Here is a 19,908-nt window from a genome sequence, read left to right on the forward strand (position 1 = left end):
CTCCCTGATTTATGGACTGAGCCGGCGAATGCGCATTAAACATCTCCAAGAGGTCCCTGGCTAATGTATATCACGAACACAAATTAGCTAGGGCCCAAGCTACCCAGGCAGAAGGGTCCTTATCCTCTGTGTTTTTGCAAAGCAAGGATCTTTATAGGTTTGAGAAGGTACTGGATCCTATTTCCCCTGTACTTGCTAGAAAGCTGTTTCTCCAATGGAGATACGGCACACTGCCCTTCCGGTCCTTTACAAGCACCTGGTCATCGGCTGCCTCCACAAAGCAGTGTCCGGTCTGTGATGCAATGGAGGAAACCGATTTGCATGTGGCTTTCTTCTGCCCAGCCTACAAGGTAGCAAGAAAATACTGGCTCCTCCCGTTGATAAGGAATATGGGTTGCAGGGAATACGCACCAATGTACAGGATTTTAAAATCTGATGTCTCTGGCCCAACTGTTTTTGCATTAACAAAATTTCTTACCAATGTTTGGCATACGCGTAACCGTATTTTAAAGGTGTTGGGTCCTTCTTAAAAATTTTAGATGCATAGTTTGTATAGCATTTTTAGCACATGCATTTCAATGTTTTTATCCTTTAATGAACTGATTTATCTGTGATTGTATATGTGTATTGTGTATCTTTTATGGCCAAATGGCCGAAATAAAGATTGGAAATGAAATGAAATGGATCTAAAACGTGTGCAGAGTACCTTAGTGAGGCTTCATTGAATTCAAATGCCATAATTGGTGAAGGGACATTTCTATGCAGCATTGCAAGCCATTTCTCATGCACTGCCAAATAAAATTTCCTGAATTACTCCTCAACATTTCTTTGCTTACCAAGTGGCAAGAATTCTAACATGGAAAATGTTGCAGTGCCAAAGTCACTAAAAGTGTCGCTAAGCCTCCTCTCAAGATGTTTCACATTTACTCCAATTACGCTGAACACTGGGTAGATAAGGGTGTTTTCAAACTCTAGTTTTTCTATTATGTCCACTATTGCGGTCATGTTTTCCTGGAAAATTCTAAGACTGCAGTAGAGTGTACTTTTTTTTACATCACTATCAATATGCAACCAAACATCCTCACATTTCTTGCCTTGTACATTGCCTTTGACATTATCAACTTGCAAACATTCTGTACACGGTCGCCACATGGATAAAATAGCATTCACTGTCTCTAGGACTGAGAACCACCGGCTAAATGACACAGTTGAGATGACTCTTTATTTGATGCCACACAAAGCACAGAATTAAAAATACTTTCATTTTACTTCCAGCGCATAATGAAACAGTGCACCAGAATGGACTACAATGTCAATAGCACTCTTCATTAACTTTGAAGATTGTAAAGATGTTTTTAGCATACCATCCAGCACGTGCAAGGATCTATTACAGGGATGTGCTTCAGCTCAGGCATTGATTGTGACAGGTCATCAAACAACCTTTTCATATACATAGCTGATTTATATCAAATAAAAACAATATCACTTCAATCTTTGTTGAACTTGACAAGAACTTTTTGCAGCACCATTCAAAGTGATACTGTGTTCCATGTTCTTCAAATATCTGGTGTCATATTTTCACCACTATCCCAGATGCTTGGTGGCAGCACTCTTTTCACACATACCTGTCACTTCAGCTTGCATAAAATGTTTAAAGCCTGGGGCGTTTGGCAATTCACCTACTATCAATACTGACTCACTATAAAAGGGGGCTGATGCATCAAAGGATTTCACTCATTCATTGTCTCTGGGTAAATGTGATGGTGCATATTGGAAAAATTCTTATGAAACCAGCAATTTTGCCTATCAGTAAAATAATCAAACATAACTAAAATATCAACTATGATTATGATATTTCCTGATTTTCTTCAGTTTACAAAATAATTAAATAAGACTTAATACATGTTTCTAAACCCTGCTTCTTTAGACCAAAGACCACAAAACTGAAAAAAGCTAAAGGAAGAAGAAATAATATTTTAGTGACATCCTTCAACAACAAAACTCAAGCAGAATAATGTTAGCCCAGGCTTTCTTGATGCTGCCTTGTATAACAATGTTACATTTTATTGCCTCTTCAGGAAAAAATAAAAATGAGTCTGTGAGTCACCTTTTCCTTTCTTTGAATGGCATTTAGTTTGTGGTTGCGAAGGTGTTTTTTCAGTGTATGACCTTATGACCTTACATATTACATATTACATCACTCATGACATGGTCAGTGACATCACTGTTGACATCTCAAATGAGATCACTGACCCCATCCCCTGGAGCCCGGACCCACCTCTGTTGTGGGTGCCCTGGTTGAGCATCATTTGCTATCGATTGGAGGAAGCAGTAAAGCTCCTGCCAAGCCATAGCAAACAGCAATGTCCCCGGGACATAGCAGGAGTCATCCCTGAGAGGTGGTGGTCCCCAGAACCATCTTTGATGCCAGGATGGGTACAGCATAGCCCACCTCCTTTCTTTAAATTTGCCCCAGGGTGGTGGTGGTCCCCAGGGCTGCGGGAAGGCTGCATAGCCCCCCACCTTCAATTTGTCAAAAGCCGCAGGGAGGTGGCAGTCCTTGCCTTTAAGGGGGCCATGCACACCCCCCACATTAATTAGAGTTAAAGCCCCAGGGATGTGGTGGTCATCGGGGCGCAGGGGGTGCCTTGCGGGCACTCCCGCATAATTGAAATCAAAAGCCCAGGGAAAGAGTTGGTCCATGGGGTTTGATTAAACCCTAGGAGGGGTCTCCATGCACCCCTCCTTTATTTTTCATATGCCCCTGGGGTTTGGACCACCCGAGGGCTTCCTTTAAAATAAGCGCTGTTCTTATTTTATTTTGTCGCATATCCACGGCTCCAACCGAGAATGCGCTGCAAAATTTTTAAAAATCTCTTTTTAATACATGGTGGGGTCACTGTCAGAACCCTCCATCATATCTGTGGGGTCAGGCTATTCCTACCCTCCCCCTATTTTTTTTGTGGGACTCGGCTTCAAGCAGAGTCCCAAGATGGTTGCCAACACTTCCCAGTTAAAGTGTCGGCAGCCAATCCAATTTCAGTAGGATTTCAGGTGTACAGATATCTATATTTTTTTTTACTTGAATATCTCTGAAACTACTGAATGAATTTACGCCAAATCACAAAGCCTGCTTACTAAATCAACATCTAGCTTTATGTCAAATTTGGTGTTATTTTGTTCAGCGGTTTGGGCTGTAGTCATGTTAAAAAAAACAAATCGGGGGGGCGTGGCCAAGATGGTGACGGAGTAACACGTGCCTGCGAGCTCCTCCGGCACCCCGAGCCTTTCATAGCTTTGTTTAGCTGCACTGGGGCGATTTCAGCCCCGGCTTTGACTCTCCTAGGGTCGCTGAGGTGTCCTGAATTGGTTTGCTCCTTTTCCCGTCGAGCTACGACCTGGGACGGCGGACTTAGCCGAGGTGTTAGATTGGTGATGCACGAGTACCGGAGCGGCCTACGGAGCTTCGCCTGGGCGGCATCGGCTCTTCACTCGAGGGGACCCTGAACTCTAGCAAGTTAACGATTGAAGCACTTGCTTTGCGGGTCCCCCTCACTGGAATTGTAGCAAGCCTGCCAGTGACCCCGGCGCTCTATCTGGCTGTTATCGCCGATCGGAGGTGACGAAGAGGCGCCGGCCTGTCTGGAGGCTGCTGGACGGCGCAGAAGGCCAACGGAAGAAGAGGTGGTGCCATCTTGCCTCTCACCATCTGTGCCCTGGGGGCGACCCATCGGACGGCCCAACGATCTGGGAGCGAAGGGGCGAGTGCTGCCCTCTGATCGTATTGATCCCCCGGTGTCCACGGAGCGAAATTAGCTGTAGGTGGAGGACCATAGCTGGCTTTCCGGGTCACTTTGGGTGGTCGTGAAGAGCTTGGCTCTGAGCTGAGGTGTCGCACCATGTCGACAAGGAATCGCCTGAATAAACCGGGGAAGGATGGTCCGGGTAAGGGGGCATCTGGATCGCCCCCCGGCCCTAGCAAATCGCCGGCCAAGGATGACACTGATGGCCCGGTCACGAAGGCCTTCCTGATAGAGCTTTTCTCCTCCATCAAGGACGATATTACGGAACTAAAAGCACAACTAGCTTCCGACCTCCAGGAGGTCCGTCGTGATGTGGACGGCATTGACGAACGTGTAGCGACCCTAGAGGACCTCGACTTGGGCCTCAGTGGGGATGTCCATCAGCTACAGCAGGATTTGCTCCAGCTCCGCAAGCAGAATCTGGATCTCCAGACCCACTGTGAGGACTTGGAAAACCGGTCCCGCCGTAATAACATTCGCATACGAGCGGTGCCCTGGGACGAAGACGGTGGGAACCTACGGGAGTACGTGGAGGCTCTCTTTTCGCAAATTCTGGCGGAGGACGATCGCACAGAGGTCAAGATGGACAGAGTACATCGGGTAGGCCTGCCACGTGGCGCGCGCTCGCCGCCTCCCGACATCTTGGTATGTGTCCACGATTTCCAATTGAAGGAGACAATCTTACGGAAGGCGAGGGACACCAACAACTTGCTTTTTCGTGGGCACAGCCCTCAGCTTTTTCAAGATCTAGCGGCTTCCACCTTGCAAAAACGACGGGACTTCTGCCCGATCACGGCCTTCCTGAGGGAGCACGGGGTATCCTACTCCTAGGGTCACCCCTTTCGGCTTATTTTCAGGTTGCAAAATAGACTGGTGCAGGTGCGATCCCTAGCAGCCGCCAGGGAACTGCTCGGAATGGAGGAAACAGCCGCGTCGGCGGCCGCCAGCGCCTCCCCAGGACGACGTCGCTGTTCCCGTTCCCCAGCATGGCAGAGAGTGGGCCGACATGGCGTAGCAGAGGGTCCGTCTCCATCCGCGAGCCAGAGTGAAATGGGAGATGTTTTGGCATCACTGGCCCTGGTGACTGAGTCGAGCCGAGTGGACAGCTCCTCGGCGGCCTAGGCTCCCTCGAAAGCGGCCCGTGGGAGCCAGGGGGGCTCTACCATCTCAGGTATTCTGTGGGACAGTTCTCCACTGGAGGGTTACCCCGACCCTGAACTCGAGGGGGGCATTACCAGGGTCTTCTACCCCCGACCCTTATGGTCATGTCCGACTTTCATTGTTCTCTGTCTAGTTCTGACTTTTTCCTTTTTGTGTTTTGTTTTTGAGGCTCCTGTGGGTTTTGGTAGGGTGGCTTGGGAAGGGACCTGGTGGGGGTGGCTGGGGACTTGGTATGGCTGTGGTGTGTCTGGTTTGGTTCTGGCGATATGGACTGCATTGATTGGAGCGAAGGGGGGGGGGGGTGTTGGACTCAATGTCGCCTGTTACAATAGGCTCCTGGAATGTTAAAGGCCTTAATTCTCCTCAAAAGCGCCAGAAAGTATGGAAGTATATCCTTGATCATCAGTTGGATGTGGTGGGCCTGCAGGAGACTCATTTGGCCCGTAAAGATGAATCTAGACTTAAGCACAGGCAATATCCCCTGATTTACAAATCCTCGGCCGCTACTAAGCACCGAGGGGTGGCGCTTTTGTTCCGCTCTACACTTCAGTTTCAACCTCTGGGGGTGCGGGGGGACAAGGAGGGGCGGTGGCTGATGGTGAAGGGGATGCTCATGAATAAGCTTTGCACGTGGGTGGTTGTATATGCGCCAAACGTTGGCCAACATGGGTTCCTTGAGGCTTTCTTGAGGGTGGTGGGGGATTTCGGGGAGGGAGCGATGATAGTGATGGGGGATTTCAATTTGGTTTGGGACAAAGGTCTTGATTGTTCACATCAGCAGAGGACGGAGGCGGGTCTCTTTTCCCCGGAACTGCGCGATATTTTGTTGAGTCTGGGCCTTATTGATAGCTGGCGTTCCCTCCACCCCCGCACTAGCAACTACACGTTCTATTCCCATGTCCACCACACATATTCCCGTCTTGATCACATTTTTTACATCAATCTCTACAGGGCGACTTGCGGGATAGCAAAATATTTCCACTCTCGGTCTCTGATCATAGCCTTCTGGCGACATGCTTGATCTGGGCCCCAGAGTCGTCCCTTCATCGCAAATGGTATTTCCCTGCATCCCTTACGCGGGATGAGGAATCATGCAAAAAGCTTAGGGCAGCCATTGGTGAGTTTTTTGAGCTTAACAAGGCTGGTGACACCTCGGTCTTCACCCAATGGGACGCCTTCAAGGCGACGACGCGGGGCACGTGCATTGCATTAAACTCCGCCCTGAACAAACTTAGGCGCGAGGAGAGGGAGGCGCTGGAGGCGGAACTGGCGACACTGGAAACTGCGCATAAGCAGAATCCTTCTAGAAAGACCCTTCGCCCTCTTGCTGCGGTGCGGGGGAAGCTTAGGGCGCACTATAATAATCGGGCTGAATATACCCTCTTGCGCCTGCGGCGCCTTTCTTATGCTCAGGGCAACAAAGTGGGGAAACATCTGGCACGGCAGCTCCGTGATAAACGTGAGAGGGAATATGTGGGTGGCATTCGGACCCCCTCCGGCGTCGTGGAACATAGAGATGTGGTTAAGGCAGAGCTTTTCGTGACTTCTATGCCGCCTTATACTCGGCAGACCGCCTGCTGCCGGCCGCTCAGCGCGAATACTTAGAAGCCCTGTCGCTTCCGCAGGTTTCCAAGGAATGGAACGAACTTTTGGAGGCCCCCTTTACTAGGGAGGAGGTGTTGACCGCCATTCGGTCCCTTAAACCGCAGAAGGCTCCGGGCCCGGACGGCTACACGGCTTCCTTCTATCAGACGTTCGCGTCTGAGTTGGGGGACCACTTGGTGACTCTTTTCAACAGCATGAGGGAGGCGGACCACACTACGGGCACTATGGCGGAAGCTATGATCTCGATCATTCCCAAAGCGGGGAAGGACCCCTCTAAATGCGAATCGTACCGGCCCATAGCCCTGTTAAACGTTGATGCGAAATTGTATTCCTCTATCCTGGCTACCCGGCTCCAGGACCTCATGCCTGCCCTCATCCATCCCGATCAATCGGGCTTCATAAAGGGTCGCCAGACCCATGACAACACTAGACGGCTGATTCATCTGATCGAGAAAGCTAATCGCTTTAAGATTCCAGCTGTTCTGGTAGGCCTTAATGCTGAAAAGGCGTTTGATCGGGTGGACTGGGACTTCCTCTTTAGTACCTTACAGGCCTTTGGTTTTTCTCCCAAGTTTATAGATATGCTTCGGGCCAATTATCATGGCCCGCGCTCGAGGGTTATGGTGAATGGTCACGTCTCACCCTTTTTTGCTCACTCCCGGGGTACGAGGCAGGGCTGCCCCCTATCTCCCTTACTTTTCGCGCTCAGCATCGAGCCTCTTGCCATTCGGGTACGGGAAGACCCGGATATTGTGGGTCTCCCCTTTTCGGGGGAACAGCACAAAATATCTCTTTTTGCTGACGATGTCCTATTGTCGCTAGCTGACCCCGGGACTTCCCTCCCGCGTGTGCAGGACGTGCTTTCCCAGTTCGAAATGGTGGCGGGATTTCGGGTAAATCCTGGCAAATCCTACATTCTCAATCTCACGCTGCCACCCTCTGAGGTAGTGCGCATCCGACCGCTCACGCCCTTGTCCTGGTCTAACTCCTCCATACAATATCTCGGGGTCCGGCTGACCTCATCTGTCACCACCCTGTATGCGGCTAACTTCCCTCCTCTGCTGACCCAGATACCGGCTGAGCTTAATTGCTGGAAGCCCATGTTTATCTCCTGGTTGGGACACGTGCATGCCATCAAGATGACAATGCTCCCCAAGCTCCTTTATCTGTTCCAAGCCCTCCCTATTACTTTGGAAGGTTTTTTTTTTCGGTGTCTTAAATCTATGATTCTGCGCTACATCTGGCAAGGAGGTCGAGCTAGACTCTCCTTTCTTACGCTTCGCCGGCCATTGAGGAAGGGCGGGGCTGGCCTTCCAGACATGCTTCTTTACTACAAAGCGGCACAACTCCGGGTGCTGGCGGAATGGACCCAAATGGAGTCGGAAAAGCACTGGCTACATATGGACAGGAGTGTGGCGGGTCGTTCCATATGGGACCTGGTTTGGAAGGCGAAGGGGGATCGGCCACGCAACGCCTACATTAGCACCCCTACAAGTACTACTCTGAAGGTCTGGGATTCGGTCTCTAGTGACGAAAGATGGACCTCCTTCCCCTCCCCCTTCACGCCTATTCACTTTAACCCAGCGTTTCTGCCGGCTCTTGTTGAGGGACCCTTTGATGGATGGAGGGCGGGGGGCTGCCACGCACTTACACATTTGTTCCATGGTTATGAGCCGCTCTCCTTCCAAAATTGCATGCGTGACTATGGGGTGCCACCTACTGAGCGCTACCGGCACGCCCAGCTGCTACATTGGGCATTGTCGCCTGAGGTACGGGATGCCGCGACGCGGCCTCCCACGGATTTCGAATCTTATATCACTTGCACATCATCTATGAAAGGGATGATTTCATTCCTCTATGATTTACTGTTGACCACTGCTATCTCACCTCGCCCTAGATACATGGGTTTGTGGGAGGAACACCTGGGGCGGGATATCTCCGACGAGGAGTGGTCTCATCTCTGGCGTGATCTGCACAGCTTTAATCACTCTATCGATCTTCGGGAGGCCCATATGAAGACCATGCTGGATTGGTATCTGTATCCGACTCGGTTGAAAAAGATTTTTCCTTCTGCATCTGATAGATGTTGGCGGGGCTGTGGTCTTCTTGGGGACTTTCGCCATATCTGGTGGGATTGCCTCATCATACGCCCCTATTGGGAGGAGATACTGTCTCATATTAGGGAGATCCTGGGCTACCCGGTTCCAGATTCCATTGACTTTGTGCTCCTGGGCCTTCGGGACTCGCTTTTGGAGCACCAGACCAGGGCTGACAAAGACATCCTGTGGCTCTGCCTGGGTGCGGCCAAGCTGACCCTGGCTGCTGCATGGAAGAAGAGGGAGGCCCCTGCTCTTTCCCTTTGGTTCGCTAGGTTGTGGAAGTTGCTGAGTGTGGAGCGTATGGCGGACATTTTCAGGAATAACTTTAAGAACTTTACTTTCAGATGGGGCCCACTGGTCCGCTTTCTCTCTCGAGGGTTGCCGTCAGCGGTTTGCCCACCCACCATACGCGCCCTACATCTGTTCCAGGTGTGAAGTCTGCTAGTGTGAACGTCTGTTGTTAGGCTGCCACCACCGGGGGGAGGGACGTAGTGGGGAGGTTGGAGCCTCTGGGAGGGGGGTTTGGTTCATTTTTCTTTCCTAGAGGGGATGGGGACTTTTGTTTTTTCATGTTCGGCCTTGCCGCTTTGTTTTCCTCATGGCCGGGACGCTTGGAGGCGCAAATGGACTTGGTCGAATAAGCCTCTGACTTGGACAGCTTTGCCCGGTGCCTGTGAGGGTGCTTGCCCCTCCCAGACTTCTCGGGGGGTTTGATGTTGTCCCGGGCGGATTTTTGAACTCTTTTTTTCTGCTTTGAGCGACGACATTGTACGACCCTTCATTACTATTATTGCTGCTTGGCCTTATTGAATTGGCCCCTGCGAGGGCGCTTCTTGTTTTTGCACTACATGTGATTCCATCCCTTCTCTCCTCTGGTATTTCTATCTTTCTGTCTTCTCAATAAAAATATCTTTAACAAAAAAAAAAAAATCCCCATGGGCATAACATGGGAAAAACGTGTTTTTGGATCTTTCTTTTTTCTCGGCCTGCCTTATGGGTTCCCCCGTAACTTTCAACACAGTAGCTGAAACGAAAAAGAGACTTTTAAAAATAATATTCATGAAAATGTGTCAACCGCCATCAAAGTTATTGGCAAAACAAAAAACGTTTTTTCTAAGGAAACTTTGATCCTAACTATAACCACCTACTAGCTATCGACAGTAGGTAATAGAAATAACTTTCCAAAAACATTCTCCATGGAAATATTTGGGGTGATGTGTCAAGTAGAAGCCAATAAAATGTCCCAAAAGGCAAAATCCCCATGTATTTTCCATAGATCTTTTTAGGACGTGGTACAGCAAAAACAACTCAACGGAATTACACCAAATTTGGCAGGAAGCTAGACCTTATTGTGATTTAATGTAAATCTGTTTTTGAGAAATTAGGAATACACATTATTTGTATATCTGGACATTTGGTTGCAAGGGACTCTCACGAGAGTCCCTTAAATCCGATAAAATTTTTTTGAGTTTTCTGATTGCCCTAGAGGGCTTTTTTTCAAAGTAAGGCTATAGCGGGAGTAAGTGCTACAATTGGCTGGCCGCATCATGAGAGTCAATGTTGAAGTCTGCCATTACAGGACTTGGGTACTTAGTCTCAGAATAACTTTAATAAAAGATATAAGCCACTAGTAGGCCCCAGAAAACCTATCTCCTGGGGCTAACTTGTAAAGAAAGGGGAGGGGCTCAAAGCCCCCCCTGAGCCTCAGTTGAGCCCTGGGGATTCCATCACCCGGAATCTTTCTCCCTGTGTTGGTATCCACCTGGCAACCCCCTACCCGGGGCATGATACTACACAGTGTCTCAGGAATCCCGCCCCAGGAACACTGTGGTTCCCTTCCTGGGAGAGTGACTGCGTGCTCTATCTACACTCTCCCCGGAAGGAACTTCACTTTGCTCCTGCCCAGCAGGAGCAGTAAAAAAATGCCACTGCACTCACCCAAGTGAGAGTAAAGGAAAGATATTGGCTCCCACCAGCTCCTAGTATGGTGTTGGCTAGGGAGCTGGCTTGCCCAGAAGCTCCCCAGACAACCCCCAATGTAGTATTTAATGACACACAGGCACAAAGCTGAGGTCCCAGGAATGAGTTTCCCTGTGCCATAAAGGCTTGGGTGGAGAGGCAGTGCACCCCCTCTTCTTAGTTAAGAAAAGGTCCCCGGATGGGATCCCCTGGGCCATTAGTGGCACAGGGAGAGGGGCGCCATGTCCCCTCCTCTTAATTAAAAAGTTCCTTGGGTTTGGGTTAGCAGTGCCTATGGTGGCTTGGGGCAAAGGGACATGGGCCCCCAGCCCTTGATAAAAAGAATATGGCCCCTGACCATGGAGTGCTCAGGATTGTGGCTCGGCCGCCCCCTCCCCTTATAAAAAATAGCATCTGGGTGTCCCAGGTGAGCACCAGGACACCAAAATAAATCTTTAAAAAATGAAGCATTGATATTCTTACATGATGCTGCAGTTACACTTGTCAATAATAGAGACCCTCTCAACTCAGATGTAACTGCTTCAAAAGACTTACACCAAGCTGAGGGGTGAGGCTTTGATATATAAATTTGCTATTTTAAGAATTTGTGCTTGTTTTCCCTAGGTTTAGTTATTTGCCAACGTTGTTGCATAACAACGAATCATAATTACAGAATTTAAAACATTTTTTGAATTATATCACAGTAAATGATTATACCCTGGTTAGACCTGTCATTCTTCGTGTGGTCTTACCCCATACTTTTTGCCTGCTTGCCTCCTCTTTTTACAGATTTTGTTTGTTAACCTTAGGACTCTGAGCACTTTACTACTGCTGGCCAGTGCTAAAGTGCATGTACTTCTCCACTAAACATTGTAACATTGGTATATACACAATTGGCATATTTCAGTTTACTTGTAAGTCCCTTGGAAAGTGGTATACAATATACCCAGGGCCTGTAACCTAAATGCTATTAGTGGGCCTGCAGCACTGATTGTGGCACCCACATAAGTAGCGTTTCAAACCTGTGTTAGGCCTGCTGTTGCAGGGTATGTGTGTAAAGTATACTGCAACTTCAACTTGGTGTTTAAAGCTACTTACCAAGCCTTAAACCCCCCTTTTATTACTCACAAGTCACCCCAAAGGTAGGCCCTAGGTAGCCCATGCTGTGTAAGTGACAGGTAGGACATGAACTGTTAAGTTTGCATGTCCTGGAAGTGACAAACACCCAAATTTGTTTTTCACAGCTGTGCACCCTACTTTTCTCATAGGTTATCATTGGGAATTTCTTAATACACTTTTAAGCTATAATTCCTGATTGATTAGAAAGTGTACATCTTTGGAATGGTGTTGATAAATCAATTCTACTGGTAAAGTTGGATTTAACATTACTATTTTAGAAATGCCACTTCAGAAGTAGGGCATTTCTCTATTCCCACTGCTCTGTGTACCTGCAGCCTGTCTCTAATACATTTCTGGGGTGGGTGAGAGCTACACTTTATGCATTTCCTCTAGACACCCACAAATGCAGGAAGGCTGGGTATGTCTGCATACTCAACTGCATTCTGATGGCTCTTCCTGAGCAGGAAGGGAGGGGTGAGCTGATAAGCCTGAAAAGGTAGTGTCCTGTTTCCCACACAAAGGTCTGATTACCCCTTAATGATAATCTGGAGCCAGAGATGGGAAGAAAGAACCTGTGTGTATTTCAATGACCCTTCTTTGAAGTCACCCCACTGATAATCTGGAGCCAGAGATTGGAAGAAAGGACCTGTGTGCATTTAAAAGACCCTTCTTTGAAGTCACCCCACTTCGAAAGCACAACTGGGTGTAACTACTGGATCTTTAACCCTACCAAGACAGTACACTGCTCAACCTGTGAAGAACCCTCTTAGGAAGAAGGACTGTTGTGCTGCTATAAGGACTGCAACTCAGCTGGACGGCTGCTCTGGAAGAACTACTTTTTTGCTCTGCTGTGCTGCCTATTGCCAGCTGCTTGTACCCTCTACCCTGCTGATGAAAAGAACTGGACCCATCTCACTCGAACCCAGAGTGACTCCAAGGGCTTGCTGGCTTGCCGCCTGTTCTGAAGTCTCAGGGCAAGCAGAGACTTCCTCCAACCCTGTAACAGCATCTGGACTCTGTGAGTGCTGCTTTACAAAGTGGTGCCAATCCAGTCCTGGGCCCTTGGAAGTCCTTGTTTCTGTGCTAACCCAGAAGACTCACAGATTGACGACTTTGCAGCAATCTGAACTGACGCATTGCCCTTCGATGCCAAAGCAGCTGCGGCCAAATAACTTCGCTTCAACAGACTGCGTGGCTTAATGATGACAGACTGTGCAGCTCGACGGTGACCTATTGCCTGTTTTGCAGAGGGGTTCATCAATGAGGTTTAACTGACTGCGCGGATTGAAACGTATGCATTGCCTACATACACAGGATCGATGACGACGCATCGCCTTCTTTGCTCCTCGCATCTGGTCTTCGACATCAACTCTCCATCCAGGGTACTTTTTCAGCAGGACCTGTGTGAGTCCTGTAGCCGGACTGCCCTCTATTAAGTGAGACTGAACTTCAGATTTGCCCCGGTCTAGCGAGACCAGATGGCCCCGGTTGGCGCTTAATGACTCTATGCACTACATTTTGATTTAATCTTTAAAAATTCATAATTATGGTTCTACTTATTGGATTTATGTTGTTTTGGTCTCATTTTACTCATAAACATAGTATCTATGTTTCAAACCCTGTGTGGAGTATTTTTGTGGTGTGTTCATTGTGTTACTGTGGGAGTGTGTTGCACAAATTCTTTACACATTGCCTCTTTAGATATGCCTGACTGCTCTGTGCCAAGCTACTAGAGGGTGAGCACTGGTTATCTTTTGGTTAGTATCTAGCTTCCCTAACTGGAGTGGTGGTTCCTGCTTGGACAGGGTGCATACCTCTGCCAACCAGAAACAAATTCCTAACAACCCTAATAACTATAGGAGGTTTTATTAACTGGAAAGTAAAGTGTGTTTGGATAACTTACTTTGACCGTTTATTTTTAAGTGAGTGTAATGTGTGCATAATGCTCCAGTACATCACTCAAGTGTGGCCAGTGCAGCCTCGAACGGCCAAGGCATATACGAAAATGATCTTCTACTTCATCTGGTATTCCAAGAGGACAGAATGAAGAGGCAGGTGATGTTCAAGACCCACAACAAGTGAAGAAAAGGAGTGCCCGACATCACCACCATCTTGAGAGGATTTTTCATGTACCACTGCATGAAGGGCACTCTGAGGACCAAAGACAAAAGCCACGCCATTTTTTACGGCACCCTTTTCCTGCCACCAACAAAGAGGCACCTCAGAGGGGCAGAGTGGGTTAGTGTACTCCCGTACAAATGGGATACCCTGTGGTTCTACAAGGAAGTGGAAAAGTTCTGAGAATTTGGTCTTGAGGCTGCAGCCCCAGACCAGTGGACTCTGAAGATCATCCAAAGCCATATGTATGTGAGGGATATCAGCAAATAGATTGGAACCACCTCCTACAGGAATGTGAGAATGTCGCCTCCAAGTGCCTGACTGACCAGCACAAGACCATCACCTGGATGGCCATCCGAGGAGGTCTACCAGGGAGAGCCTTCATGCATGCAAGGGGACCAATTCCTGCCTGCACCACAGACGAGACATCCTACAATCTCTTCTGTGAGTGTGCTTATGCCCAGGACCTTCTGAGAGCCCTAAGGAAGGAGTTTAGGACAGTGATATCCATGACATGCAACACTACAGACTCAGTAATGAATGGTTTGTATCCAGGGATGCACACACTTGAAAACCCTCCTGTACTGCTGGAGACTCCTTTGTTATTTTAAAGATGTTCTTCTGTTTTCCAGAAACTATCTGGTAGTAGAGGAGAGGGAGATATTGACCCTGGCCTGCTGGAAGAGGATCCACAGCCTACTTTGTGACAATGGGGTAATCAATTAAACTGACGATAACAGTGATGATGATGCTTGAAGACCCAAAGGGTATTTTAAAAAGCTTCAGTTCCACAAGTCATTACAAGAGGTCTCCTTCAAGTCAGATAAAAGTGGTTGAAATGCTAATCACACACCTGAGAGAGTATGGCTTCAACCTAGACACCTACATATATTCTCTAGCTACTCTACCTAATGACTTGTGCTCATTTTCTGTAGGATTAATAAATATGCCAAGGCTCATTTATAGTAAGAAATCAACATCATAATTTACAATAAGCTTCCTAAGCATTTAAGAACTTGTTGATGAAATCATATTATACATAGGGATTATCAATCATTGGAAAGTGCAAGTGTTTAACAAGTTCTATTCTTGGTGAAAAAGTTTTTAGGTGTATATGTACATGTGCAAGGACAAAATGTAGTCACTCAAAGTGAAAGAATCCAATGGTTGGAGTGAGCTGGTCTGTTGATCTACACCCTCTGTTGGGGTAGGAGGGAGCATAATTTGAGTGACATGTCAATAGACTAATAATTAAAGAGTTTTGGCTGGAAGCCCCAATATATGTATACATTTTTGTATGTTTTTTTTTAGAAAACATGAGGCTGGCAGCACAGCTAGAGCTTTCTTAATACCCCACCTAAAAAGTAGCACTTAAAGAAATGTGCGTGACAATGAAGCCAAACCAATGGTTGCAATAGGCGGCCTCAAATCCCACTCGCAAGACAAGGTGCATGCACTTTTTTAGACAAGACCTAATAAAGTTGCCCACATTCTGAAAATCGGGGAAGCTGTCTACTTGTAGAGACACAGGGCCTCATTTACAAGTTGTTGACGCAGGGCAGTGAAGTAAGTCACCTTGGTATGCTGCCCTGCGTCAAAAGGAAAAAGCAGGAATGCGCAGTATTTATGATATATGGATCATTACTGCCCTTTCCCACTGCGCTGGTGCTATTTTGGCTGCCTTGTGCCGACGCTAGCACCCTTGCACCATTGTGCAAAGGTGGGTGAGTTGCAGGGATGATGATTTTGTGAAGGAATTAACTCCTTTCTACATAAAAACAATCAATGGAGGTGTTTTCCTCCTTCTATGTGTGCTGCATAATGCAGCACACAAAGAAAGAGGATAAAACTGAGGAGAAATAAAGTTATTTCTCCTCATTGCCCCTCCCCTGGGAAGGTGCAGGCTTCCCAGGTTTACAAGTCCTTGAAAATCTGGGAATGAGTCAAAATCCATGGGAGTCGCGTGGGAACACTCATCGCAATGCCCACAGAACTCTTCTTTGACAAGTGTATGACAGCGAAGTGACTTTTGCGGCTTTGCCTTACTCCATATTTATGAAGCCATGAAAAGTCACACAAAGTGGCTTTGTATGGCCTAGAACAGGGGTCTCCAAACCGGTCCTGGAGGGCCGGATCCATGCCAGATTTTTTGGATATCCCCATTGAGATACATGTAGTTATTTTAAAAATCTGGCATGGATCCGGCCCTCCAGGACCGGTTTGGGGACCCCTGCCCTAAAGAAGATGCGGGTCTGCACTCTGCTTTGCCGGTGCTTCAAAAAACGTAACACCCTGGCGAAGCAATTTGCTTGCAATTAGTCCCCTAGTATGCAGGTGTTTTGCAAAGTATGAGAGACTGCTCGCATTTGTGCTTGCTGCAGGCAAAGGTTGTGGTAATGTTAGGGAAATAAACAGCAAAATATGGCCAATGCACAATTAAAAAGGCACACAAACATACTAAATATGCGCCCACAAACGGATCTGTAAGACCAGTCCTTTGGGCACTGCCAGTTTGCCCTGTAAACCTGTCCGACCTTGATCGAGACTCTGAAAACGTATCGGATTATGTTAAAAATGTAATAAATGCCTTTGCTTATGAACAGCAACAACATTTCAAGTAAACATTATTCTTACCGTAAAACGAATCTGTCCATTTGGTTCAATGCTGCACAACATGTAGCTCTGTTGATCAATGTTCACATTAAATGACACTGCCACGCCAGGGTGATTATCCGTGTTCTTATAATTAGTGAGATAGAAAACATCCAACTCTACGAAATAATAAAAACCGTGTGCATCACATCAAATCTGTCCATATGTATTATTTTAAGAGATTACAATAATAACTTATATTTTATGTAGCCCAAAATACTAAAGTTTACGTCATTTCTAAGCATCGTAAGTAGCACTTTATGCTATTACCACATTTTTTGGGACTGAATTTATCGTCATCATCACACAAGACTGCAATTAACATATACCTATTTAGGCGCTTTGTGGAATATCTTTTAAATCAACTTGGGCTTAATTGTTCAAGTATGCTGATGATACCCAATTGATTAGGGATTAAAAGTCGTAGCGAGGTGATCGGTCGTGGCTCGCAAACCTTCAGAGACACTATGTAATCTAGGCACCACATTGACTCCAATCTAGGTCTAGCAACTCCAGAACTCAGGTAGTCATCACCACTAAAAGCTGTTTCTTCCATTTTAAAGCATTTCAGCACATTACTCAGGCCAGAAGAAGTCTCTATGGCAGATGTATTCAAACGTTCTTGCTCTGAGCCCCAATAAGCAAAATATTTTGAAGTTGTGTTCCCCTCCAAAACTATATGACAAGGATTTCGGTAGGAGGAGGGATGAGCACAGGCGGCAGGGATCTTGAGCCCAATGCACTCCACCTGCTGTACTAATGAAGGCTGTTTAGCGCTTTCCCCGCCATGTCTGAGCATCACTTCAATCTGGAAACTAGTCCAGTCTCTTTCTGAAAGAAAATGAGCTACTGAATGCTGCACCCATTTTTTGCCCTATTGCCGTCCTCAGCCCTAATGTTAGCAAGGAAAAGTAGCCCCCATGCCCACTTTTTTATTGCAAAACGTTCATAATTGTGATGCAGTGGGCCCCTGGCCAAAGTGTCACTGCACCTGTGTCTCTAATGATAGGTACTCTCTTGCAGTCCTTCGCCTCTGATGTTTGTTAACAAAATGGACTCCCATCTCATATCACCCCTCTCTCTCCCATCTCTCATTATTCCTCTCCTTCCCATCTCTCAACATCCCTCTCCCTCTCATCTCTCTGATGCTCAAATCAAGGCATCGCCTCTGCTCCATTTTTCGCTCCCTTGTGACAATGCTCCAAGGCTCAAAGAAAAACTGGCACAGCAAGTAAGCCCTGGGCCTCGAATGCAACTGCAGCACCAACGATATTTACAGTTCTGCAAACCAGGCTATTTACTCTTCCCACTATACAGGACCATTACTTCTAGGCCGGATGCCCAAAGCAGGCTTCCTGCCCCTTTGTGTAAAAAACAAACAAAAAAGCGCATTTAGCACCCCTCTTCCTTTGCTGCTTGGTCCCTGCTCAGTGAGCAACAATGGTGACCTGGGGCATAATGCTAGCAATGAAAATGCACTCCATGGTCTTTTAAACAGTAAGACTGCCATAATTCGAGTGCATTGCCCACCCACAGTGGGTGGGCGCAGGGGGGATCCTGTGCTGTGAAGCAGATAATAGAGAACTAAAGAAGAAACATGTCTTCTCACCAAGGTGGCTGCTACCTAAAAGAAAAGTAAATGTGTGCAATTGGTAATCACCAAATATAAAGGCTGATTTAGAGCTAGTATAACTTTTAATTAATGGAGTCACTCGGCTTTATGATGACAAATATTTATTCTTTTTGAGAGCCAATATATGTGCACTCTTTTAATGGACACTTATAAACATATTCACACTAGATATAGTCTGAATGCTTATCACTAAAATATATTTGTTTAGGGCACTGTTTTATCTTAAACAGTATTTTGCAGCAGCCTTTTTATGCAGAGTAACACAATTTTAAATAATGACATTCACATTGCTTTCTGTCACAGACTCGGACCTCGCAGCTCTATAAACAAGTCACTAGTCCTCACTGTACAATTCAGGGTTTAATTATGTGACTCTCTGGTCATACACAATGACATCTGCAGTGATGACATTAGCCAACTAAGGTCTCATAAGGTAGAAAAGTGTGTGCTTGTTTTTATATGCAGTTAGCTGAAGGTAAAAAAAACAACAATAAAATGCAGATATTGTTCTTCTTTTTAGCAATGTGTTTGACCTCACCTTCAGACTCACTGACCCTTTCCCATGCTACCGGGAAAACAAGGGGGAGAGCAAAGTATCTCTATATGTGTAGAGATACTTAGGTCGTAACTCCCCTCCCAGTATCTCCCCCCTTATTTTAATATTGTCCAGTTGCTTCTAAATAAAACTCACTTTTTCAAGGTAAACCAGGAAAATTTTCAACATTTATTTTTCTGCACCCACATTCACAACCTGCTCCACTGTACTACAGGTGTCGAAGCACACCCTGGTGACGCTAGGCCACCAGGGTGGACCCCGATGATGAAGCATGTCACCACTAGGTGGTGAGTGAGGGGTTTCTTACAAAAGGAATAATTATTCCGCCTCTTGGAAAACCTTCTGCCCATCGTCAGGTGATACTCCTCCATTTGTTTTATACATCCTTTCCCATGCTATTCAGTAGTACCATCCTCATACTTTTTCATGGGCTTTAACTGCTGCATATAAATAAAGACAACCTAGAAATGTGCCTTTTGCGCTTCCAGGATATCTTCATGTACATGTATTTGCAGACCCATTTAAGCCCCCCAAGAACACGTCCATGGCAACCCAGGGGGGTACACCCCACAGTTTGAGGACTTACATTAATGATATATTCACTGACGTCGGGAGTCAGTGCCCAATGGCTACTACCGAGACAGTGTCAACCTGGGCATGAGCTTGTCAGACACATTTTAATAGGCGGGTTGAGCCGCCCGCTGCAGAAGCTGGTGGCAGTTCATGAGATTGAAGTTTTGGCTGCTGACAATGGCAGCGCAGGTCACCTCTGCTCGCACCTTGGCAGTAATCTAAATGATCCCATGACCGGATCCGACCCCACTGGCGGCTGAGTGAAGCATGGACCTTGTCGGCCACCAGAGTGGTTCCTCAGTAGCCCAGAGCACACCAGTCCACTGTGCAGTTGAGTTTCAGAATCCTGCCTGATATTGCTGTGGGAGTCCGAGTTGTTGTAGCCCCCAGGCCTTTACCGAATTACTGATCACCTTGTAAAGAAGTAAGGGGGGTTATTAGCAAGAACCTCGTTAAAATTATCGCTGTTTTAGCGGCAGGAAACTGCAGCTAAAACAGCGATAATGGGCTTGTTAATATGCGTTATAGAATTCCAATAGAAGCCCAGGTTAGATATTCTGCACATCTAACCTGGGCTCCTATTGGAATTCTATAACGCATATTAGCAAGCCCATTATCGCCGTTTTAGCG

At 47.0% G+C, this 19,908-nt stretch overlaps 1 protein-coding gene across 1 annotated transcript in view; it reads right to left on the minus strand.

Annotated features, from left to right (window-relative positions):
* The window catches only part of LOC147663990 (interleukin-18-like), a 252,951-nt gene that overhangs the window by 73,713 nt on the left and 159,330 nt on the right, over positions 1–19,908 (minus strand). The window contains exon 5 of the mRNA XM_086950024.1: positions 16,499–16,635. Coding sequence (XP_086806150.1) covers positions 16,499–16,635 — 137 coding nt within the window. The remainder of the gene's footprint in view (positions 1–16,498; positions 16,636–19,908) is intronic.

This window comes from Lissotriton vulgaris, unplaced genomic scaffold (assembly GCF_964263255.1).
Source record: "Lissotriton vulgaris unplaced genomic scaffold, aLisVul1.2 SCAFFOLD_184, whole genome shotgun sequence".
Classification (NCBI taxonomy): Eukaryota; Metazoa; Chordata; class Amphibia; order Caudata; family Salamandridae; genus Lissotriton; species Lissotriton vulgaris.